The following is a 25,771-nucleotide window of genomic DNA, read 5'->3' on the forward strand; positions in this document are numbered from 1 at the left end:
GTTTCATTACAGACTAATTAAAATACTTTTTCTGAGACTTATTTATCTGGATTAAGAAACAATATCAAGATAACTAAATCCACATGAAGTTTCTGAAAGCAGAGTCGCAAATATACAGTTCATGATGTTGTGGGACACTGGTCACCATTTGTCTTTTGAAATTTTGATGGACTAAAGTAATCATAGTGCAGAGAATCTCTGCATCTGTTGAGTGCTGAGTAACTCCTTTCCTTAAGTTTCAAACTGTCACACACAAGTTTCAAACTTGTGTTGCAGGCCAACTATATGTGACCTACCAACTTAAATTGTGAAATATGCATGCTGCTTGCAATGCAATTACCTGATAGCGCCCTCTTTTAACTTGATAAGGTCAGGTCATGTTTAAACACTTCTAACTGTTTATCAGGCATGATTATTTTTCCTTGGGGGAAAAGTAGATAACTTTACATGTACATGTTAGCATGGTAAAAGATTCAATAGACGTTTCAGGCTATTTGTAAGTTGTTATTATTTTTCAAAAGGCAGAACAAAAGAAAATTGAAAAGGTATTTATGAATTGCCATTAAGAGCAAGTCCTTCAATGGTGTACAAACACATTTAAAGGCACTGGACACGCTTGGTAATTACTAACAAATCTGGTTTAGCAAAAAACTTACATCAATGAAGAGCTGTTATTAATATAAAACATTGTGAGAAACAACTCCCTCTGAAGTTAATTGTTTAGAGAAAATGTTGATTTCTCACTTAAATATTTGAATTTAAGCACATGAAGCCTTTCTCAGGTTTCTGAAAGCACACACATTTGTGCAACAATGTGTTTTTCCCTTTATTATTTTCTTGCAACTTCGATAAACAGTCAAGCCTAAATTTTCACAGATTTGTTATTTTTATGCACATACTGGGATAAACCAAATGAAACAATTTTTATTATGTCTTTTTACAATTACCAAACATGTCCAGTGCCTTTACTAATCCGTCAACCAAATCCTAAATTTTGTAATACTTAAACTTGATTCAGCAGGCAACCTTCTTTTGTCACTTTTACTTTTAGACTTTGATAAAAAGTTCATATTGAAAACTCATGGAGTACAGCGTTCAATGAAGCGAGGGTAGAAGCAAACATCGCGGATGTGTTGTCGATCCAGAATCCATGTTAAGAATCGTTCCAAGCCTAGACCGTAGCCGCCATGTGGGCATGTACCATACTTCCTCTGAAACAAGATCAGACAAGTAGGATTTGAAACTTAATATGGTGGAAATACGATACGGAAAGGTTTGCGGTATCACCATGTTGGGGTGGTTCTGAAAAGAACCGTTGGTTTCAACTCAACGTTTCGATCAGTATGCTCTAATCGTCTTCTGATCACACAAGAAAAACAACAAGTTGTACAAAGTACCCTATCCCTGGACTATTTCTCTGGAGTTTTCCTCCCAAATCTAAAACTGAAATCTTCCTTCTTTGTCTTATCTCCATGGGGTTCTTAGCTTGTATAGTGATTACAGGCATGCCACTCTTCCGCGGATCAAAAAAAAAAAAAAAAAAAAAAAAGTAAAAGTCTGGCTCTGTAGTGTTAATTGCTTGTTGTATAATGGGATGAGGGGGTAACCAGAAAAGTCCCCAATAGACCGTAATGAATATGACGTCACCATTCAAAAACCTGCCCTACAACATGGCGTCTGTGTGTGTTGGTGTTTGTGTATACGCGCCGGGAACGCTGCGTCTTGCATGCTTCATTGTTGTAAACTTTTACTCGCGGATACGGTTCGCCCTACAATATAACGACTGTCATAGCAACAAAGGGGGATTTGGTACGGTCTACACACCTAGCTTCAGTACGAGCAATCAATACAGACGATAGGAAAACTAAGGAGTTGCATGTCTATGATTAAGTTTACTTTCTAAGACTCCTTAGCTCCACAAATGAAATGAATAATGTAATGAAACACTGAGAGGATGAGAATGGGCCTTACCTGATCAGTATACCAGTAGTATGGAGAGGGATCTATCTTTGCTGACTTGTAAGCTGCGATCAACTCTTCATAATCATAGATCCTCATCGATCCACCAACCATTTCACCCACATTGGGCATCAAGACATCCACCTGTAGATATATAGAGAGAGAGGTCAGAGGTCAATTCAATGGACACCATGTCTTACTATTCAATAGACCTTAGGCACATGATATCATATCAGTTGGGCGACCTCACCTAGAGGTCAACAAGCGGCCATGCATTGGCCAAACCTGTGCGCGGCACATCATCGTCATCGTTTAACCTCTAGGATGGCGGGTAGATGGCGTCAATAAATAAGGTCTATATCATCCATTGTGGTTTTGAATGATGTTTGTTTTTGTTGGTTTCTGTTGCATCAAACAATGCTAAGAACAAATCTTGGAAAGAGGCTATGAGGGGAAACCATGGGAGAAGTTCACAGTGCATGGGGTTATACTTGTTTTGTTTTTTTAAACGCAGAGACTTTGATCGCAATCCACTGAAAAACAAGCCGAGGGTCTCTACAAAGCTCACTATGATCAACTCATGTACACTACACATCTTAGTGTAGGTCCCGACACCTGTGAATGCGGAGAGCGGCAGACCATGGATCATCTCCTTATCAGCAACTACTACTGATGACCTGGCTGAGGCCACCAACACTGCCCTTCAGTGTGCCAACTACTGGAGGGATAGCATTTGAGCAGCATGGACACAAGAAGAAGAAGTGATCTCCAAACATTCCAAATCGCCCCAAAACCCCAAGTTTTGTTTCTACTCCATTAAATCAGTCAGTCTTTGGCGCAGAGCATGTCTTTAGTGCATCTGAGAACTATGTGCCTTTCACCATAGAGGTACAGTCTGATGGAAGGAGCGTGTTATCTACCTGTTCTCGATAAATTTTGACAAGACTCCTAAACAAAACTTACAGATTCAGTGAGTCTCCTATCCTCTGGACATCTTTGCATGTAGAAGGATTTGATCTCGGCAGGGAATCGGCACAACAAGATTGGCTGGAATGAACAAATATTACATCAATAAAATACTCGACAAGTAATGAAATGATGACCAAGGCAGGATCACATTGCAAAATTGGCTGACATAATTTGCTTTTGTGGTGCATTCTGCTCTACCAGCCAGGCTCCTAGTGGATGATACCCATGCCTTCATCCTTATGGATTGTGAAGGGGGTAACCATGTTTCAGCCCAAGGAGTAGGTGGCAACATGCCCCTGGTGGCAGTAGCCCTCTCCTAATGCATTCTGCTCTACCAGCCAGGGTCTAAGTGGATGATACCCATGCCTTCATCCTTATGGATTGTGAAGGGGGTAACCATGTTTCAGCCCCAGGAGTAGGTGGCAATATGCCCCTGGTGGCATTTGGGTTGAAAGCCCAAATCAATAAGTGTAGCCCTTCACCTTGAAGAGGCTGTCTGGCCATGTAATGTTGTGCAATCTGTCATTAAAAATATAATAAAAAAATAATAAATCTATGTATTTGCCATAGTTAGGTGTTTTATGTTCTATGGGACAGTCTGTAGTTAATTAATGCAGGCAACCGGAATTGGAATAATGTTTAATTCTCAACAAACCTCATTGATCTGGTCCGTCATCTTCCGTTCAGGGGCTTCTGGGATATCCTAATCAAAAACAAAATAAAACTTGTTACAATACACAACAGCACAGGCCTATAGTATGTTAAAGGAACATTACAGAATTGGTAAGAAAAAAACTTTTCTAAGATCACAGAAATCTTCAGTCTAGTAATGATAGTAGAAAACATACTGTTCCTTGAAATGTCTGTGTCTGAAATGTTATATTTGATGATAAATAAATAAAACAAACTTCCGGTCAATCAGTGAGCGTTTTATTCTTTCTTTTTTCAAATCGATGCAAAATGTGTAATAAGTTTTCACTATATTTTATCCCTACAGTAAGAAAACATTTTGATAAATGCTAGACTCAGATTTGAAGCAAAGAATTTAGGTTCTCACCTCCCCAAACTCGTAGAAACTACCGTCATCTTTCCTAATGTCATGTTCCTTTAGGTAAGTGATTGCTTCACTGTAGTCCATACGACGGAAAGGCCGCTTTGGTGGCTTGAAATTCTGTTAAACAGCAAAGATAAAACACTCTTCAAAGACAGTCGACACTATTGGTAATTGTCAACGACCAGTCTTCTCACTTGGTAAATATCAACATGTACATAAAGTAACAAACCTGTGAAAATTTGAGCTTGATTGGTCGTCGGAGTTGCGAGATAACAATGAAAGAAAAACACGCCCTTGTCACACGAAGTTGTGTGCTTTTATATGATTTCGAGACCTCAAATTCTAAACTTGAGGTCTCGAAATCAAATTCGTGGAAAACTACTTCTTTCCCAAATATTACGTCACTTCAGAGAAAGTTGTGTCTCATAATGTTTTATACTATCAACCTCTCCCCATTACTTGTTACCAGGTGAGGTTTTATGCTGATAATTATTTTGAGTAATTACCAATAGTGTCCACTGCCTTTAAAGGGAAGGTACACACAGAGGGAGCCGTTTCTCACAATGTTTTATACTATCAACCTCTCCCCATTACTCGTTACCAAGAAAGGTTTAATGCTAGTAAATATTTGGAGTAATTACCAATAGTGTCCACTGCCTTTAAAGAGTTTGCATTTGGTAATTACTCTAAAAATTAATGGCAATACAAACATACTGGTTAGAAGCCTACAACAACTTTTGCAAGTAAAAAAAAGGCATTTTGAGAAAGATTTCACTTCAAAGTACATGTAATGTGGTGATGCAAAAATATCAGTTTAATGAACGAAAGTTTGGATCTGAGAAGCATTACTGATTGTGTATTTCTATCATGGATTATTCTTCCTGCGTTGACATAATTATTCGCTCCAAATAATTTGTGATATCTCAAAAACACGACCATGACCTTTGGAAATGAAATGTTCACATGTTAACTTTATTTTTAAATTTTGTTTTTCATGCAAGTTCGTCCAAACAAGGCTAAAAGCCACTATAGGGTAAGGGCTACATGGAAGAAAACATAGAAACGTAGTAACTAGTGCTGGGCGAATAGTGAAATTTTGTTATTCGGATACCGCTGACCAACTATCCGAAATTAACCGGATATTCGAATAGTTTTTTTTCGCCGCTAGAGGGCGCTATAAAAAAAATTAAAATAAAAAAATATAAAAAAATCTTTTTTTTTTGTCGCTAGAGGGCGCTGTTCGTTTGTGAATGAGATCTTCTGGGCGGATTGATATTAGTTTTAGACAGTGTCACTCGGTTCATTCATAAAAATGACCGGATCTAATTTAAAGATGGCGATTTGCTTTTTCTTTTGATCGTGGATGACTCTACGTGAAGGAAAACTTTTGTAATCTTTGAACAAATTACGTCAGAAATGTCATTGTTTTGACTCTTCACGGAGGTGAGCATAGTTAAATACTTAATTTATGCTGTTTTATGCTGTCTTAATAGAAGTTTCATTAGGATTCAGACAAAACATTCATGTCAGTTGTCGCCCGACGTCCGCGGATATTCGGATATTAAAGAATATCTGGTTACTTGGTTGTAATTACAGAACTATCCGGTTTATAAATAGCTATTCGCGCCCTATGCGGATATCCGGTTAAGAAAAAAAAGGCATTCGCGGTTACGGATAGGAAAACCTATTCGCCATTAACCGGATATTCGAATAATTCGCCCAGGCCTAGTAGTAACTCAGTGGAGCTGAAGGTAGGAATTGATATTCCTCTTAAAAGATGGAAGATCATAGGATGAAGGGAAACATGCACCAGGCAAGGAGTTCCAAAGAGATGCAGTACTGTGTACATCTACATTCATGTAGGACTAAAACAATAGAGTCCTCATTTTGTCATACTGTCTGTTTGTTTGTTTGTTTGTTTGTTTGTTTGTTTGTTTGTTTGTTTGTTTGTTTGTTTGTTTATAGAGTCCTCATTTTGTCATACTGTTTGTTTGTTTGTTTGTTTGTTTGTTTGTTTGTTTGTTTGTTTGTTTGTTTGTTTAATTTCACGGTCTCGTAAATATTATAGAGGGCCCCATTCAAAATGTCTATTTAAACAAGGCCCTGGAACGGCAGAAACAGAGGTCTTACTGGGTTGAATTCCATGATAAGGGGTCCGATAGGTGATGCTAACGCCCTGTCCACCACATCGCATATAAGGTCCTCTAGACTGTTAAGTAGATCATCAAACGTTATGAAAGGGCACTCCCCTTCGATATGGGTATACCTGAATGAAGAAACATGGAAAAGTTTAACAGTTAAAAGTCAAATCAAAATGGCATTTTGGATTGGGCAAACAACTTAAATATATGACAGTCAGTTTGTTCAAACATAGATGAAGGACCATGGAAATGTGTACCAGTTTAAGGTCAAACCAAAATGGCAGTTTTGATTTGGCAAACAACTTAAATATGAAGCTCAGTCTTTTCACACATTGATAAAGAACCACGGAAATGTTGACCTGTTAAAGGTCAAACCAAAATGGTAGATTTTATTTGGCAAATAACTTAAATATGTAAATCATTTGGTCAAATATATATCAGTCAGTTTGCTTGTACTATGGGAATATTAACATGCTATAGGTGAAATAAAAAAGGTAGTGAATACCACAAGAATTCTAAAATATGAAAACTTTTGACTTACTCGGCCAGATGACGTCTAGTGCGAGACATTTCGGCACGGTAAGACTGCGAGACGCAAAATACATCCCCTAATGACGGCAAAGCGGTCTCCAAATACAGCTGAGATGACTGGGTAAGGTATGCCTAAAGATCAGTGACAAAAAGGGACAAAGTTCAGACACATGTACAGGGGTCGATTTAACAAAAATAGTCCTAACTTAGGCTTAGTTCAAGAAGTTATCAAAAACTTAAGGCTAGTGGTAAGCTAGAGCTGATTTTGGGGGTTGAACAAAGAGTTGACTAGAGTGTGATTCGAACCAATGACCTCCGGATTATTGTGCCGGCGCTCATCCAACTAGCCCTACATTGGTGGTCTCCCTATTTTGTCAGTATCTTTGTTAGGGGGTGAAGAATTAGAGCTGTTATTGACCTAACAGGGTACTATGCAATGAAAGTTGCATGGGTAATAAATATCAAGACATCTTACTTGCTCTCCAAAGAAGTCAAATTTGAAGAGAGTGGATCCTCCTTCACATTGGGTCTGTACCATGGTTGGTGGACAAATCTGAAGAAAAGAACAAACAGTCGTGGGTAAATTTTAACAAATTGTAATTTTTGTAGTTTTCACTTATTGTTATAAAGGCCTAAATAGTTTTCTTGTTTGTGGATAATAAGTGAATTGAATGAAAATGAATGAAGAAATGACATTAGCCAGCACAAAGTATAATAAAAGCATCATCAAATTCATTTTGTTTATAAAAACAAACTTTATAAAAACCACTGTAGTATATAGGATTTGAGGCATTGCATGGTGAGGTATCAATGTATATTTGGTTTGTGGTAACACCATGTGTGTATCTACTTGCCAGGTAGAGTTGTTCTTAGGGAACTGTATTGCTTTATTTCAGAACTGACTCCGCGTCAGTACAGTTAATTACGATCCTATAAGCTAAAGTAGTAGTCCAGTCTAATTTCTATACCATCCGCCCTGGTAATAGTTAAAAGCAGGACAGTTCTTTTCAGAACTGAGAAGTCTCCCGAACCACTGTAGTGTTATAAAAAGTAAAAGCTAAAGTCCTGCAGCCGATTTCACGAAACTTTACGCGAATTCATAAGTCCACTTGCGCAACGTTTATGGCGTAAGTTGCGTAATCGGCTGCTGAATCTCATTTCTGCTATGTGATTCTTTGTTTTTGCTGTTGTCTTATTATATTACTGGCCAGTTATAAAGAGCACTGTTATAAAAACTTGAAAAATCTCCGCCCGCTGTATAGGGCTAACTCAAATGCATCCTCACGTTGAATTAACCACCATTTTGAAAAGTAAACGTGAGGAAAGTGTACCTTAAAGCAATCGCACAACATTGGTAAACAGTATTGTCCAAAGGCCCACACTTCGTGTATCACAACTTATATCTAAAATAACAAATTGGAGTCATCGGAGTCGGGAGAAAATAACAGGAAAACCGACCCTTGTTTCCGCACATTTCGCCGTGTCATTACAAGTGTTTAAAATAAATCCGTTATTCTCCATATCGAGAATTGATCATTATTTTAATATTTTCTCAAAAAGTAAAGCATTTCATGGAATAATATTTCAAGGGAAGTCTTTCACCATTACCTTCTGTAAACCCTGTAAGTTATTTGTAAATCTGTGAACTTTTAATTTTTGTTCTGTTCAGAAAGTGCCCAATGGCTTTAAAATAGTCCACTACACATATCTGGTACATACCTCATTGTATCCTTTGCTGAAGTAATGTTCCCTAAAACTGAAAACAGAAACAACAACTAAAATAATCAAACAGATAAACATCAAAGTTGTCAGTTTATTAAAACGTATACCTCTAGGACCCAAACCGCAAGTATTGCGCGTATTTGAAACTAGTTACCCATTAAAGTGCGCAAGTTTGTTTCCTTTACACATTGATACAACATGCGTGGGAGCAAATTGGTTAAACAAATCTTCAAAGACTGGCACGGTCTTTTACATGAACTTCCAAATATCTCAGAACATGAACAAATTAAAATCAGAAAGGACGCTCCAGTCAAAGCCATATAATCGTACGCTGCTGTGTAGCATGGGATCACTTAAGTTTACGATACAACCTGGGAAGCAGCAGCCAAGGGAGCACCTTAAGGGGATGGGACTTTTTAATTCAGATATCAAATAATAAACCACAAGGCCAACCGACTGGGTAAACTATAAATGATTTAGGTGCAGGGTAAGATGAAAAACATAAAGTTCATTTAAACTTACCACTGTGTAAGCCTTGATCTGACTTTCATGATCTTTGTGAGCTGAAATATCATCAAAAGCAAGAAAGACATAAACATACAAATTAAGCCGACTCAAATTCCTATTTGATATAAATTTTGTTCCCATTGGGTTGAGTTGATAGTTTCTAGTTATCAATAGTGGACTGAGAATCAATATTCTGTCACTCAGTGCCAGTGTTGACATTGGGGGGGGGGCTCCCCCTGCCACACATCAATACATCTCCCCTGGGTCTAGGGTCCTACTTCTTCCCCATGGTCTATCACCCTATGTACCACTCAGTCTCTCACCTTTTCTCCTCGCATCATCATGTGACGTTGGTCCAGCTGAACATCAATTAGAGAGTTCTACATCAAGAAATAACAATAACAAATCAAAATAACTAAAGGCTATTTACAAATAACTCAAATAAAAGATTAAAATCGGCAAAGGCCTCACTTTTCCAAACTTGTGACTACTAAGAACACTTCAGTATTCAAGACCCCGATAAGATTGAGATAACTGAAAACTGAAAATTAAAAAATTTGAATAGAGCAAGGCCAAGAAATATTCTGTTCAGCGATCATCCAGCTTGAGAGCATTTTTTCCTCCGTTAAACATTTCATGAACATTGGTTCAAAATCTTAATTGTCAACTCAAATGTAATTTTTCTCAAAAAAAGAGAAACTCTACAGAGAAGTATTTTCTGATCACATTTATCAACTTAGCTTCCAGCAATCTTTGAATGATGTGTGTTTTTGAAATTCGACCATGACACTAAACAGAAAGTGAATACTAAAAACTAGTAATAGATATGCATGGTCAATGTTCTTTATATTGTTATGTCAGGGCTGGCGGCACAGCAATGGCAGGGTGTAGCGCATTGCGCACATGGATCGGTCTATAGATAAAACTGACACATTCCTTTGGGCCCCACCAATTTCTTACCTCGTTGATAAGACTGTCTGCACCACCTGCTGGTGATGAACCAATCAGCTCCCAGTAGTCACATGACAGCTCATGACCTCCAGGGGCCTGGTCAGAGTTAAGAAACAAAACCGACAATGAAAATAATGACAGATGGTTATTTTAAGTCAGATGTTTGCACAAATATGTCAGTGCTTTTTGACGAATTAAAAGGAAAGGACAACAAGATTTAAAACTTGCAATAAATTCTTCATATTTTTAAAACTTTTTCTAGAAAAAAGTTTTTCCCCAAAACCATATTGTCCATTGTTCAACTACGGCCGACAGTTGCCATGCCTAAGTGGAGTAATTATCCCAACTTGTATCTATTCACTTGTCCTAACTATATTTGGGCTGTTTGAACTATAATCGGGGCATTTCCTTCATAACAGCTGCATGACATTGACAGCATAGCCATAGTATAACAACAAAAGATATAGTTCCAACTTCCTGCGAATGATTCGTGCATGAAGTGCAAAGTGAATTTCACATCACAACTATGTTTTTCGCTGCGAATGTTTCATGAATAGTTGAGCTGTGCCCAACTCTTTTGAATTGTTTGTTGCACATTTCTGAAATAAAAAGTTGCGTCACATTCACATTCGCATGAAGTGTGAACCGGCATAACCAGGCTGTTAACCACTGAACTGCTGTGATAATGGCGCGCTGTAAGCACAAACTTCCACTGTAAGCAACAGGATGAGTTTGAGCACCGTATAGTGCCATCAACAAAACCATCCTTATTGTGTTGAACAGAGGTTTTCAACATACATACTTTTGCTCCTTTCTTTGTTATTTTGAACTGTTCTTGTATCATGACGAGCGCCTAGAGCGTCAAGAGCCCCTTGTTGGCAAATACCAAGGCTATACAAGACTCCATAATTATCATTCTTATAGACCCCTTGTTATACGTGCAGAGTATGTACATGTGCCTATCCTGGGTGTCATTTTGGGTGTCAAAATCATATAAAAACATGCACAAAAGAGTCCACACCCAAAATTACGCACACCTTGTTTGGAGGCTAGCTCCCCCTTGTTAAACGCGAAACGCTACAGGTACGCCATGGTCTTGCGCACATTTTTACGCACACAGAAGCTAGTGTCCGATGATCTGCCTCCTTTTTGAGAGTGTGACATCATATGCAATGGGTCTTTACGATTCTCTACTCCAACATCTTTTGACTTACCTCTTTGCCCTCAGGTAGAACCTTGATGACTCCATACAATGCTACTGTGCTCTCAGTGTAGAGTGTAAGGGCCTCATATGTGTGGCACTGTAGACAAGATAATAAAGTTACTTATACCCATTGATACACAGATTTGATCACACAATATACACACATGGTCCTACCAATTTGATTTCTAGAATTTGATTTCTAGACCTCAGATTTAGAACTTTAGGTCTCAAAATCAAGCATCTTGTGTGACAAGGGTGTTTTTTCTTTCATAGTTATCACGCAACTTCGATGAACAATTGAGCTCAAATTTTCACAGGTTTGCTATTTATGCATATGTCGAGATACACAAAGTGAAAAGACTGGTCTTTGACAATTACCAATAGTGTCCAGTGTCTTTAACACATAATAATTTGAGTTTTTTATTTTTAAATGTATATATTCTTTTTTTTTGCTACAAACTATCTCTGCCACGTCTGGAAAGGTTATTAGCTTTTCATAAAAGTTTGTAATCAACATCGCAAATGAGGTAAACACGATTTCCCCAATTACTGCATGCTAAAGTAACCAATGGCAGTCATGTAGTATGTAACAGGTTGGGGTGTTGCAGGGTATAAATGTATTCATTTGTAAGCCATGTCCATGCATGTCTCTCCGACCAGGGAAATTACTTTTAAATTTAGCCATTTTGGAAAGCACAAGATCACTGCTCATTGTTTTCAAATCTCTAAATGGGCAAGCACCTGCTTACATCCAAGACATGCTCAACATCTACAAATCAACTTTTGTAGAAACAAACTATCAAACTATTTGTAGATGCTTTCTACAAACCATCTCGCAACCTTCGCTCTGCAAACAGATATCCTCTTCAAGATATCAAGTCTAATCGCACCTGGGGGGACAGATCTTTTTCTGTTGCAGCACCTCATCTCTGGAATCAACTACCTCTTCACATCAAAACATCCACTTCCATTCACATCTCTCAAAACACACCTCAAGTCAATAGATCCGTTCTTTTGTATTTAATCTGTTCTTTGTTATTTTTGTTAGAATTTTCTCTGTTATAGCGCCCTGAGCACTTTTGTGAATTTGTGCGCTCTATAAGACCTCGTTATTATTATTATTATTAATGAAGAAATAGATGGAAATTTAACAGGTGGAAATGATACATACCAGTTTGTCATTTAGTACACACTGGATGAGACCTGTTCCATCTCTAAGGACAATAAACATGAGGTTCTTGCCTTGAAAGAAAGAGAAGACAAAAGTTTATCAACCAAGCTTCAATGACAACTACATCAACATCCCTCTACTTGGGTGAATTTCATAGAACTGCTTAAGCAGCAAATATAGTTCGTAGTTAATAGTTCAACTTATTTCCACTCAATCATTTAAATTAACAAAATATAATATTACATGAGAAGAAAAGTTAATAGATTAGGCAAGCTTGTTGGACGGAGAACCCAAAATAGCTTAACAATGTTCTGCTAAGCAGATATGAGCAGGAGAGGATACCAGTCACAATTTGTACCGTGGTTGTTTGCCTGGTGCCTTTATTTCGGTAAATGCAATTTTGTTATGCTCAGCTACTTTTTGTGCTTAAGCAGCTCTATGAAATTGAGCCCTGGCACTTCCAAAGTGCATCAATACAGTAGGTCGACAAATCCACAGCAGCCTTTAGGTGTTCCAATCTTTACCAGAGTTCAAAGGTTTTACTATTGATTAGAGAATTCACAAATCAAAACAGTTTGATTCAAGCAATTGGATTGAAACTAAATTGACAGCTCCGTACAAATAAAGATGTCAGCTTTATTTAGGTATTAAAATCGTTCTTATAAAATAGTAAGTCTTTAAGGATGAAGGCAACTTTTATTTAACCTGTACCTTGCCTACGAAGACGATGGACCCAGCCTTGTATTTTGACTCGTTGATCACGATGTGCTGTTCCATCTTTAACCAGAATCTGGATATAAAGATGATCAGGGGATTATTATCACACTTTGAATAGATATCCAACTGAGAAGAGATTAAGCGGAACGCAACCAAAAACTATAGTTGGGTTGCAATAGGCGTCATCGGCCACAACATTTGATGAGTTGTGCACGCGTGAAGAGCTACCATTGGCCGAGAGTCACGTACGTTTCACGAGTCCATTTAGTTTTGCGCATGCGCGAACTTTGTTGCATTGAAAAAGGTCAACAAACCGTCATGAATATGCAAGAACATTGCTCTTCTAAAGCCAATCATGTATCGGTGTTGTGACCTATGTACATCAGTTAGGATGATTGATACATACTTTTGACCTCTTTCACTTGTTATAAATCTTATTTAAACTTAAAAATACTAATATGTTAGTGGAAATTTCATAGTTACAAAAAACCCATACGGTACACCCCAATACACGAATACGCTAAATATAGGATTACTGAGGCATATATTTACAAATTGGAAGTTTTCTCGACCAAAAATGTATTTCTAATTTGTTGCAGAGGCTATTCAACGACTATTTCATGTACAACAAGTATTGCTCGAAATATTTTTTTTAGAGTTGCATGCTCTCGAAGTTTGACATAATTTCCCAATCCGTTTTGTGTGCTAATTATTGTCTGCTCCAAAAATCGTCATAAAAATTTTAAAAATAATTCGAGTAAAAGGAACAATCGATACAATAAGGTAAAAGTGTTTGTTCTTATATTGTGCTATAAAGCTCTGACATGAAAACTTTAGAAATAAAGTTATACGTCTGCAAATGTTGACATTTTGTCGTCCTAAATTACGTATGATTTAGCACAGCATAGCAACCGTAATGTCATGAGATTTTATTCAGCACGACAGATTTATCCTCAATTTACTTTTTTAACAGTATTTAAATATAATTTTAAACAAACTAAATTTACAAGAATGCGTGACACTTTTGAAAAACAGTGTTAAAAATGAACTGAAAGTCCATTGTTTACACGTGCGTGGCTTGGGTTGTCATGATCAAACAGTCGTCACTCGCAGCGGTAACAAACTCGCGCATGCGCAAAGCTGGAAAACAAAGTGACTGCATGTTGAATGGGGCTGGAACGTACGTGGAGTCACTTTTCAATTGTTTTACATCAAATATGGCGGACGATGATGCGTATTCTATTCTTGTTCAGCACCATGATCTCCCTGTAAAAGCGCTTTATAACTAGTTATTATTATTCACAAAGGAGAAAGCAAGCCTGCACCGCACGTTCACAAATGAATTCTGTAGTGTTCAATAGTCAACTCCAAAATTTAAGTAGGACTTCTTTAAACTCATAAGGCTATTACCATCAACAGGAAATGAGAAACTAACCTTAGATGCCTTTGGGAGGTCAGGATCTTCAGACAACTTGATCTTTTTAGCTTCTTCCAGATTCTTCTCTCTCCTTTCTTGATCCTCTGCCTAAAAAAATCAAAAATAAAACCTCTGTTATTAAAGTTGATTAAACATTCAACATGCCCAAAAAAAATATCGTTTCAGGACAAACAGGACAAAGCCTAGATTTGACCCAACAGTCCTTGGTCGTCTGAATACACTGCATGCATCCAACGCGGCTTTTTTCAACCACTATGTTGTGCGCCCTCACTTGCCAGGAAAGTGCCAATCAACTCTGCTGGATTTGCAATGGCCCATCAAGAAACTTATTCTACATAAAAGACACATACCTCTTTCTTTTCCTTCTCTTCGTTCTTCTTCTGCTCTCGAGTGAATATCTTGGAAACCTTCTTACGCTGGGCATTAGAAACTTCCTCCCATGTCTAAGATTGAAAAACAAACATATCCACCGTCACCATACTACATTAAAACCTATTCTCTCCGATACCTGCCTAGATCTTGCACTGCGAGAAGTTCCCTTCAAGACTTTTCTTTATTTGGGGTAACTCGCCCCTGGTGGCAGTTGATTTGCAGTGTAATGTTTTGTTTCCCTGTAAAAAATAAAAGGGGATTTGCCTACGGGAGCAAGTGTCAAGCCAGAGCTGTGAATCCACACTCTGCTGATCAGAAACACGAACTTAAGTTTGACTCTTAACCGCTCAGCCATGACACACCATGAAACTGCTTGCAAACTTTAACCAAACCAGAAGAAGTGCAACAGCCACTGTGTGTCTTTAAGAAAAAGACTGTTAAGGCTTAAACTTCAAGATACTTTGTTATTGACCTCACCTGACCTTCGACCTTGGAGTCACACATAAACATCGGAAAGGGCTCTTTACCAGCAACTTGCATTGCCTGGAGATAAAAAATTAAAATCAACAACAAACGATAGTCAAGATTGTTAGTTAATCTATTTTTTTATATACAATAAATGTATTTTTTCTGAGAGACGGAATATAAAATTAAATGTTTCATGACATCTTTTGGGTAGGAAAGATTTCAGAATGTTAATGACTCTAAAAAGAACATCACCGATTTCAACCTTAAATTTCTAGGGGTTATGGCCGTGGTATGCCTAAAACATTGAGTTATATAAGAACTAGAGGTCGCACTGGTGATACTGCTTGCACAAACGCGACGGGACCGCAAGACAAGCGCGCCATTCTGTACGCGCGTTGAATATAAAATACAAGTTTGAGTTTTTTGTTGAATAATATCGCGATGCTGTTTGTTCAACTTACAAAATGGCCGCACAAACACACGCTGTGAGATGGCTGTTTTGTCAACTTAGGAAATGGCCGCCTGCGCGAATGCCGGGGTGCGTATATAGGCCAGTGCGCCCTCTAGTTCTTATATATAACTCTATGGCCTAAAATCACATGGAGGCCTTGGAGGCCATGCCCTTCATTGCCCCTGATCTTGCCCTGGTGCCCTAGTAAGACTTTCCCATAGACTTAACATTTTACGATGAAAGTGCCCTTTGCCCATTCAAAGGTGAAATTCCATGCCTTCATGCACATTGCCAAATACATTCAAATAACAATTGTTCACTGAAAACCCAATTGTTTATATTCTGCTCAAACAAAGAAGTGACCTAAACAATGCATCAGTTCATTTTTACTGATTACCAATTTGATGTTGCATTATTCAGTCAAACATAATGATTCATAGGATGGCACCAGCTTTTTCTTTCAGTCAGAACATTTATTCTATTTTAAATACCAAAACAGAAGAAATTTATGATCAATAAGTAGTAATAACAATTGTATAGCAAGTAGCTTGTAACACCCGGGGATGTCTCAAAGCAATCATTATTTTTTTCTACAAGGTAAGCAAAGCTAAGTTTGAAACATAAGACCCACTTTTGTTCCGTAAGAAAATATAAATAATTATGACATACCTTTAGAAGTGACTTGAGCGGTTTTTGCTCTGATCCAATTCCAGCTTCATCGCTTCCTTTGTCTGAAATGTACAACCTCTCCATTTTGGCTCCTATCAAATATAATAGCATAAAAAACAAATATCATTGAAAGTTTTTACAAAATTATAAAAAGAAAATAACTCAACAATGATGTCGAATCCATAATATCTTCTTTCAATTCTTTTACCGCTAATGCCGCGATATGTCGATTGTCCCCCGAAAGTGCGCAGAATTATTTCCCAGGAAAGAAAAGATACCCAATCCGCACTTCGTGTACAAACATATGGACACGCGTCTGGCAACTACAAAGAATGGTTCCCCAATCCGTGCTTTGTGTAAAAGCATATGGACACGCGTCTGGGAACTACGAAGAATAGTTCCCAGACGCGTGTCCGTATATTTGTACATGAAGCGCAGATTGGGTATCTTTTCTTCCCAGGACGAACGTGTGCAGTGAAATTTAATGCAGGGTTTTTGTATCTGACAAGATGTGGTCTGTTAAGGTGTATTCTAAGGAGTAAAAATCAATTTTAAATTTTGAAATCGGATGTTTGGTTGCAGAGATATACCGATTTTAATGAGCGTGGATCGTGCAAAAAACGATCAAGTGTTCAAGTTCAATTGTTATGTTTTTCTTCATATCGGCTACGGCCAAGTTTAATGCACAGCCTATGGCAATAGAGGGCGCACTATAGACGAGCGCCCTCTATCAATGGGGAGGTTTACAAACTGTGCTGTGCGGCGCTAGTATGATTTTTATGAACGGCAAAAAGTGATATTTTGTGAATCAAACTGAGGAGCGGCATCAGGGGAAATTGTTAACTATAAAAATTAAATATGTAAATATTAAATATAAGAAATCTTGATTCAAAAAACGGAAAACGCCGACAAAAATAGGTTTTTATGGTAAAAGCTATGCGACTAGATGTTCCATGTGCGGAATTTTATCAGCTACACGATGATCGTAATCTCATTTTGTGTAAAGATGTGCTCCCTCATCGCAAAAAAACGTCTTCGGGCTTCTTCGGCGCTTTCAGAAGATTTCCGAAATCCGTAGTCCACAAGGTTCATAGGTGACGTCATGCACAAACGAATGGGTGCTGCACGCGAGGCCAAGCCTCTGGTTTTTGTCGTTGCTCTCAATTTTTTACAATATCTCCGAAACTATTCATCCGATTTCAAATATTTTTGAAATGTAAGCACAAGGAGAGAATGCTCCTGCCTGCTGTTAAGTCTCATAGTTGTGAGTTGTACAAAATGTGAGTTATGATTTAATATATTTCATTTTTTTCTTCCGGGGCTGTGTGTGTGTGTGTGTTTTGGTACACGTGAAATCAACTTGATGGAACTGCCTAGTTCTACTTGCTTGTCCTGGGAAAAAAATCTGCGCACGGTCGGGGGGCAATCAGCATATCTGCATTAGCGGTAAAAGAGCGTTAGTTGAGAAAATTCACACGCAAAATTCACTTGATTTTAACTCAAAATCTGTGATACCTACATTTGAACAACTCCAAGTGCAAGTGTAGTGCGCATGCTATCTGCAACTTCTGAAGCATTAGATCGGTAAGTTTCATGATGCAGAACGCTGCAGATGGTTTTTCAAGGAAGCGAAAGGTTTTGATATCAGTGGTGCTGGGGCCAAGGATACGGAGTGGATTGGACCGATTTATGGGGCTAGAACTAGTCCAGTGATGGAGCTGTCACAACAGTGTCTGGTAGGTGGTTCCACAGACAGATGGCGATTGGTATGAATGAGTGTCTTGAACTATCCATCATCCACGCGGCGTGTCCTGTTCAACAGTGTTTTACCTGATGATTTAAATTACTATGCACATTGTAAATAAAACATTAATGTAAACTTGATATTTACTCACCTAAATCAGCCATTTGCTGTGAAGTAGAGAGATATTTAGTGAACAGACTGTTAAATACCACACCTCGTTTTCTACCCAAATGAACTGCAGACCGCAACATGGCACGTACACATGTACAGTATTGAACAAGTAGTTCGTGTCAGTGGAGAGTTTAATTTATATTGCACTTACGATTAGGTATTTTGTGTGTGCCATTCGACAGTAGGCCTAAAGCCCGAAAGTGCAGTAGGAGTTCAGAAAAAAACTTTATGTATAAGCCGTTGCATCATCTTCTTGTTGGACTTGAACCTCCAAGCCCAAAAGTATGATGAAAACTTTGAAATTGGTGTCATAATTCTGGTTTTCTGAAGAACGCGTTTAAAGCACTCATTAAAAAAAAAAAAAAAAAAGTAAGAAGAAAAAATATGGCGTAGTCGGCAGGATTCGAACCTGCGCGGGGAGACCCCAATAGATTTCTAGTCTATCGCCTTAACCGCTCGGCCACGACTACTTGACATGATACGTAATTTTATACTTTATAAACCTTAAACTTAAAAAACGTAATATTTTTATATGATAAAAATACAGGCTGAACACTACTAAGCTATGGAAACCAGATTGGTACTTCCCCAAAAGGTTAAATTAATGGAGAGGTCCAGTCAAAATATAGACCTTTCTTTTGTTGATAAACAAACCGCCTTGGTTGGCATGGTCGGCCGAATGTTAGTAAAACACTCAATCGTAAAAACAGATGTTTCAACAAAATTCAACATTTTCTGCAAACTTTCAATTAAATAAAATACCTCTCATAATTAGTTGTTTTGTTTTTGAACAAAATTAACAAATTTGGTAACATTGTTACCAAAAATAGCGATCTTTTCTTGATTTGCACTTATGGCTTTCCATAGTTTTCCAATCTGGGTTGGCAAAAACTCGGGCTGTGACGTTGCAAAAGAAAGGTCTATACCCTTCATGAAAAAAACGAAACGGGTCAACTCGTACCCAAAATATTGTACCCAAGTCAACTCGTACCCAGGTCAACTCGTACCATACAACGTACATTGTATGCCGAAACGGAGAATTTCCGTGTGGCGTGATTTTGTAGATGATTGCGATAGGAAATAAAAATGATGTTCTACCATCATATCATGTATGGAGCTCACTTTTATTAATAATAATCTCACGAATTTCGTTTAATGTTTGTTCATCTCATTTCTGTTTTTTTTCACGAGGATATTCGTTCAGATCCATTGTGGTTTCCTTTTAATTTCCCGTGTTGACGGGTCGCCGCGAAAGGCTTTTGATTGAGCAGAGTCAGATTTTTGGTAGCCTTGATCAAGGCGCTACAACCAGCCGCGACCCGCAAAATCCCAGTCCCAATCACTGAATTCCACCAGCGCACCCCCATACATAGTCTTGGCCCAAGACGATGGTGCTTGATTCTGGATAGTGTACTACGCGCGGTTGAATCGCCAAAGCGCGCCCGCCACGGTATGATTTAGTTACGTGGACGGCTCGAAATCTAGACTACACTCTGCAAGCTACCATCGTCTTGGCAATCCTGCAGCACTGCGTGCACTGTGGGCGTTGCCGTATTATGTTAATAAGGCCGTTGTCGAGGTTGTGTAATGCATATTCAACATGTGAACAACATGGCAGCGCCCAGCAGCATGAAATGAAGTCGGGTCACGGTCGGACGAACGGGACGAACGAGTGATACTATAGTATGGTTTGCCTAGCCATACTAAACGAACGCAATGCAGGGATTTAAATTCTACATCCCCTTTTCCCAGAAAACCAATTAATAATTATTGTCGTTATTCTGAAGAATAGCTGACTACAGAATGTCTGAGAGAAAACTGACTAAGGAGGAATTAAGTAACAAAATGCTTCGTTACGTGTCGTGTTTGTTTTATGGTTTTATACTTCCCGAATGATTTGTCGTGGGCAGATCACATCATAGAGTAGATCACATGAACCACAGACAGACGAACTACCCTCAGTGCATATATTATACCATGGAGGTACCTCCATGATTATACTCACACGGAGGTAGAATCCTCCATGATACTACCGTATATAGTAGTTTTACTACAGCAAACACTATTCACTGTACATGTACAATTTATTGTCGTTCTGAGGCATCGACTCATATGACTTTGCACATGTATTAAACTTTAGGGCTACTAATTGTGTCACAATCACATGAATACCTAATAGTCAGTATGTTATAATTAACAATGATGTATTGTGTCAAAAACAATTGATACAGTTTAATTCAAATTATTTCTAAATAAAGGCCAACACAAATTACTTGTTCATAAAATTGATTTCTTTATTTTATTGCCAAACACAAATTCTTCACAGAACAGTGGCTATTAAAATGATCAGGTTTGTAAACAGGCTATAACAACGATACCCCACAATTAAAGCCTGAGCGACTAGTGAAATTTGCTTCTCAACTATTCGTGCCTCAAATAGTCGCAACTTCAACACCCTAGTCATTTTTCATGCCCCAAAATGCATTGCGACGTATTATTTGCTGCAGGTGCAATAGAGTTAAACTCACGCTGAAAGGATTTAAGGATTTTGTCACTTTATGTCTAGGGCTGGGCGACTAGTGCGACACAGTGTTAAACTTGTCGCACAGTCGAGATTATTAAAATCACTAGTCGTGTTGCGACTACTTTTTTTAATTCCTAATTGAATAATCGTGTACTCCAAAAATAGTAACAACTTCCTGTTTGGTGAGCTGTCTATTGTATCGCTCACGACTATTCATGGCAACATAATTTACTTACGAAACACAGTCAGTGACACCAGTGACAATCCTTCAATCCTCTAAGCACGAAATTTACCATATTGTCCCTGCGGCAAACAAGTCGTGACTAGTGTCGTAGTCATGACTTTTTGAGGTGTGACTAGTCGAGTAGTAACTTACACAAGTGGCCCAGGCTTACTGATGTCTGGTTGTGTTTCATAGGTAAATTATGTTGTCATGAAAATTCGTGACTGTGAGCGACACAATTTTTTCAGCAAGCAGGAATAGTCGCAACTATTTTAGTTGTTGTGGTGGCTCGATTTACGGAGTAGGTGAATAATGGCAGTCGCAACTCGACTAAGCAATAACTAGTTGCGATTTCGACATCAATCGTAGTGCGTACCACTAATCGCCAATCACAGGCTTTCCCACAGCAGCATTTAAAGTGCACAGGTATCACAGCAGTTATACACAATACTGTTTGTACTATGTACTTGTGTGAGCGGCTGAGCCTACGACCACTCTTCTACATTGTGGGGTGCAATGCAGTTTTCATCTGATTCTCTTGGTCTTAGATAGTTTATGGCAGTTGAAAGACCATGTTGCTCATCTCGCCCAACTCTTCCACTTAGTTGTACATTTTCATCTTGGTGTTCAAAATAATGACAAACATCAACCCCAGTCCAAAAGCATCGGTTGCTAAGAGTATGCACACAGTTCCCACACTGTTGAAAAAGCTATGTAAACTCATCTTGAAAGTCAATCTCTGTATTGGTATGGTATGATACATGTCGACAATAAATTGTGATATTGTGATACAGTGGTGGAACTTTGCAGCAAAATGTAGAGTACAGCTCTTCACATACGTCTTTCTTGATTGACAGTTAATATGATGTTCCATCTTTTCCTTTTCTCTTGAGACTTCCTCTGCAAAACAGCAAAATATCTCTTCCACAATTATATATGCTTGAATCTTGATTCTGTCACAGATTTGTCTCTCTTGAATCAAGAACTCCATTCCTTAATTGCAGAGCAGTCGACTACCCATTCATCTGACAAGACGAGGCCTAAAAAGTATCAGTACTCCAAGGTGGGCATGCAGCAGTTCTCTAAAAGCCTTTCCTGGAAATGTGCCCTATCAGAAGAATGAAACAAATACAAATCATAGAATAAGTTCAGTGATTATATTGGGTCTTATTGTGCTAAACTTTTTCTGCATCAAGCTTAATGTAAAATGTATATCTGTTTTGATTATTAATATTTCGATCATCAATCAACCCAACTATAGTAATTGCAAACAAGTGTTAATTGCTTGTGCACAGAAGAAAAATGTAAGTTAAAAAAAAAAATGTCAGCCAATGAGCCATTTTCAAATCGAGGGATATGAATCTGTGTGCATTGAAGTGTTGGTGACTCAAGTCAGACAAATCCAATCTCACATAAAGCTGGGCTATGTTCGTTCCAAACCGAAACAAAACCAAGGAGTAGGCTCATACTTCCTTCGAATGTGAATGCGAAGTGGATTTTGGTGAGGCAATACTTTTATGAGCTGCCCTTCCATAAGTGAGACACAAGAAAATTGTGCTTCGCATGATGAAACAGCACTGCTATTTAGCAGGAAGGAGGTCTACCTACATGAATAACATAACAACAAGTTTTGAAGTATTCAAACATGACAAACAATGACTACTTACAATGTATGAATTTACGTTTTCTAATTCTATACAGATTCGATCAATATAAACAAGATTCTCTCCACTCACCACCTTGTGACACTGGCAGTTACATAATGACTTGGGATCCATCCATGACTTGCTCAGTTGCAAACGTTGGTCGTATGTGGTATGGTGGTATCATGCTCTAGTTCCCTATAGTTTATTCACACCCGGACATCCTACCTCCATGGTCCAACTGCTGCCTGCATGCAGCAGACGAAGCACACGAGAACTGACGGAGTTTATCGCAAAACCAGACCGTCCGCAGAGAGGGCACTAGCTGGTATATTTTGACATAGTCGTTCATTAATTGCCATCTAGATAGCAGATCAATATAGCTTCGGCTCACTTGTTCATCTTTAACATTCATAATCGTGAATATTTCCTATTTTCTTACGACTTTTCCTCCACGACAAACACGGAGCTGCCAATGCCGTGTAATCATAACATGAATGACCCCGGGGTCAACTAAACATTATGTTAATTTATTACAACGATCGCACGCTGATTGGTTCTACAGAAAGCTGTAGAAGAAAACAATGAAAAAGTTAACACAGCGCTGCAGGATTGCCAAGACGATGGTAGCTTGCAGAGTGTAGTCTAGATTTCGAGCCGTCCACGTAACTAAATCATACCGTGGCGGGCGCGCTTTGGCGATTCAACCGCGCGTAGTACACTATCCAGAATCAAGCACCATCGTCTTGGGCCAAGACTACCCCATACATAACACAGTGCATATAATACGTGTACAGCGTATGTACACACCTATACCTACTGTACATACACATTACCATCTATATGGTACACATACGATACATTAGTATTTCTAAAGTAGCGCATTGATGGTTCTGTAACTGCCAAAATTTAGGGCGGAGCTCATTATGCTAATGTTTACCAACAACCCGGTCTCATTGGTTGTTGGTTGACCTATAAACTCTCGCTGCGATGTCAATCACAACGTTCTGCAAGCACGCGCACGTGCTCTCCGACGTAAACAACAATACTTGTGGCTGCTGTGCAAAAAAATTGCAATGGCGGGGGAGGGAGGGAGAAATCCCTACCCTAAAACAAAGTTGTGTACTGTATATCAATGGTACGGTGTATAATTTGCAACAGTTCATCGTGGCACAGCTGCAGAAGCTTTCAACAAAATAAAACAACCAGGTTTAATGCACCAATCATGGATTTAGAAATAAGTAAGAAAGTTGTGTGAAATGTGTTTGAGAAAGGTTCAAAAAGTATCAAGGTGTCATGGGTTTCCGGCAATGGCTACTTGGTTAGAATTCTTAGATGGTGGGCATACCCATCCCCTTGAAGCACAAACACTTAATAACATTACTGTTTTCCCATTTCAGACCAGATGAGATAAGAAACCCAGCTGTTTATTTTGTCTAGACATATTATTCGTTACGTTTCTCGCGGTAAATCAAAGTTGGGGATCGAAAATAAATTATGTGTTGGTCGAAAACATACCAGACGGTAGAAGATGGCGTGTGGCTTAACAACAACTACAAGAAAAGATCAATTTCATAAACTAACTCTTGCCATACTACTACACTACAATATTACACTTTAATAGTAAAGCAGCTTCCCATTCAGGGACAAATCTACCAGCTACATTGTACTTATGATGCTTATCCTCGTGTTATAATGAAACACAAGACATTACAACGGGGCCAAGGAACCCCTCCTCTCTTCGAAGTTGTTCGACACCGTACCGACCGAACGAGGCTTGTCCGGCTCACACCGGTGGCTGGCCCTTATACCGTCCGGCAGCGCATTCAGACCCATTATACATCATAGCGATTCCCACTCATGTCCATACAGCTAGCGTACAGCGTACACACACGCACACACAAGTCAATGGGAATCTACACAACCATACACATGTCAATGGGAAACTACACAACCATACACAAGTCAATGGAAAACTACACAACCATACACAATGTCAATGGGACACTTCACAACCATACACAAGTCAATGGGAATTGACACACCCATACACCGGTCAATGGGAAACTATACAACCATACACAAGTCAATGGGAAACTACACAACCATACACAAGTCAATGGGAAACTACACAACCATACACAAGTCAACGGGAAACTACACAACCATACACAAGTCAATGGGAAACTACACAACCATACACAAGTCAGTGGGAAACTACACAACCATACACAAGTCAATGGGAAACTACACAACCATACACAAGTCAATGGGAAACTACACAACCATACACAAGTCAATGGGAAACTACACAACCATACACAAGTCAATGGGAAACTACACAACCATACACAAGTCAATGGGAAACTACACAACCATACACAAGTCAATGGGAAACTACACAACCATACACAAGTCACTGGGAAACTACACAACCATACACAAGTCAATGGGAAACTACACAACCATACACATGTCAATGGGAAACTACACAACCATACACAAGTCAATGGAAAACTACACAACCATACACAAGTCAATGGGACACTTCACAACCATACACAAGTCAATGGGAAACTACACAACCATACACAAGTCAATGGGAAACTACACAACCATACACAAGTCACTGGGAAACTACACAACCATACACAAGTCAATGGGAAACTACACAACCATACACAAGTCAATGGGAAACTACACAACCATACACATGTCAATGGGAAACTACACAACCATACACATGTCAATGGGAAACTACACAACCATACACAAGTCAAGTTATCCCCGATGCAAATTTAACATCTATTATATGATTGATTGCTGTAAAAGGAATGACACCAATAGATTAACGTCAGGGCCCAATTTCATAGCTCTGCTGTCATTGACTGTCACCATTGTAGCACTTTTGACATACAGGAGCAAGTTCGGGTGAGCGACTAGACTTGACCAGAAACTGTGCGTGACGCACTCTCAAAAGTGGTTAGACTGCAGGACTTGCAATCATAAGGTTGTGGGTTCGAATCCCCCAGCTAACCGCTGGTTTCACACTGAGGGTTCCACAATGAGTAACAACTAGAATAAATATTGTCGTCTCAGGGTAATGAATCACAATTTCTTGATTTGTGTAATTTATAATCAT

General features: G+C 38.7%; 1 protein-coding gene and 1 non-coding gene across 2 annotated transcripts; both read right to left on the bottom strand.

The window, feature by feature from the left end:
- Nucleotides 1–232: 232 nt before the first annotated feature.
- LOC139941860 (asparagine--tRNA ligase, cytoplasmic-like) lies at nucleotides 233–18,340 on the bottom strand. The gene is made up of 20 exons (XM_071938492.1): nucleotides 18,220–18,340; nucleotides 16,325–16,416; nucleotides 15,214–15,279; nucleotides 14,715–14,807; nucleotides 14,362–14,451; nucleotides 12,921–12,999; nucleotides 12,210–12,280; nucleotides 11,049–11,135; nucleotides 9,844–9,930; nucleotides 9,207–9,263; nucleotides 8,899–8,939; nucleotides 8,374–8,410; nucleotides 7,130–7,207; nucleotides 6,665–6,786; nucleotides 6,113–6,248; nucleotides 3,986–4,099; nucleotides 3,584–3,631; nucleotides 2,923–3,006; nucleotides 1,972–2,103; nucleotides 233–1,211 (listed from the first exon to the last, which is right to left on the bottom strand). Exons 1-20 carry the CDS (start codon nucleotides 18,317–18,319, stop codon nucleotides 1,080–1,082), a joined length of 1,746 nt encoding a protein of 581 aa, XP_071794593.1. The 5' UTR covers nucleotides 18,320–18,340; the 3' UTR covers nucleotides 233–1,079.
- A 287-nt stretch (nucleotides 18,341–18,627) lies between these two features.
- On the bottom strand, nucleotides 18,628–18,709 carry Trnas-aga (transfer RNA serine (anticodon AGA)). The gene has a single exon. It is a non-coding gene; the product is annotated as a tRNA-Ser (tRNA).
- Between the last annotated feature and the right edge of the window lie 7,062 nt (nucleotides 18,710–25,771).

Source organism: Asterias amurensis, chromosome 9, assembly GCF_032118995.1.
Source record: "Asterias amurensis chromosome 9, ASM3211899v1".
In the NCBI taxonomy this organism is placed as follows: Eukaryota; Metazoa; Echinodermata; class Asteroidea; order Forcipulatida; family Asteriidae; genus Asterias; species Asterias amurensis.

What these genes read in the sequence shown, in the direction of transcription:
- LOC139941860 (XM_071938492.1), bottom strand. Translation starts at nt 18,319, where the DNA reads ATGTTGCGGTCTGCAGTTCATTTGGGTAGAAAACGAGGTGTGGTATTT. An exon ending in TTCTACCTGAGGGCAAAGAG is followed by an intron (nt 9,931 to 11,048) that starts GTAAGTCAAAAG and finishes AACTCTGACCAG; the next exon opens with GCCCCTGGAGGTCATGAGCT. An exon ending in ATAGGAGACTCACTGAATCT is followed by an intron (nt 2,104 to 2,922) that starts GTAAGTTTTGTT and finishes ATATATCTACAG; the next exon opens with GTGGATGTCTTGATGCCCAA.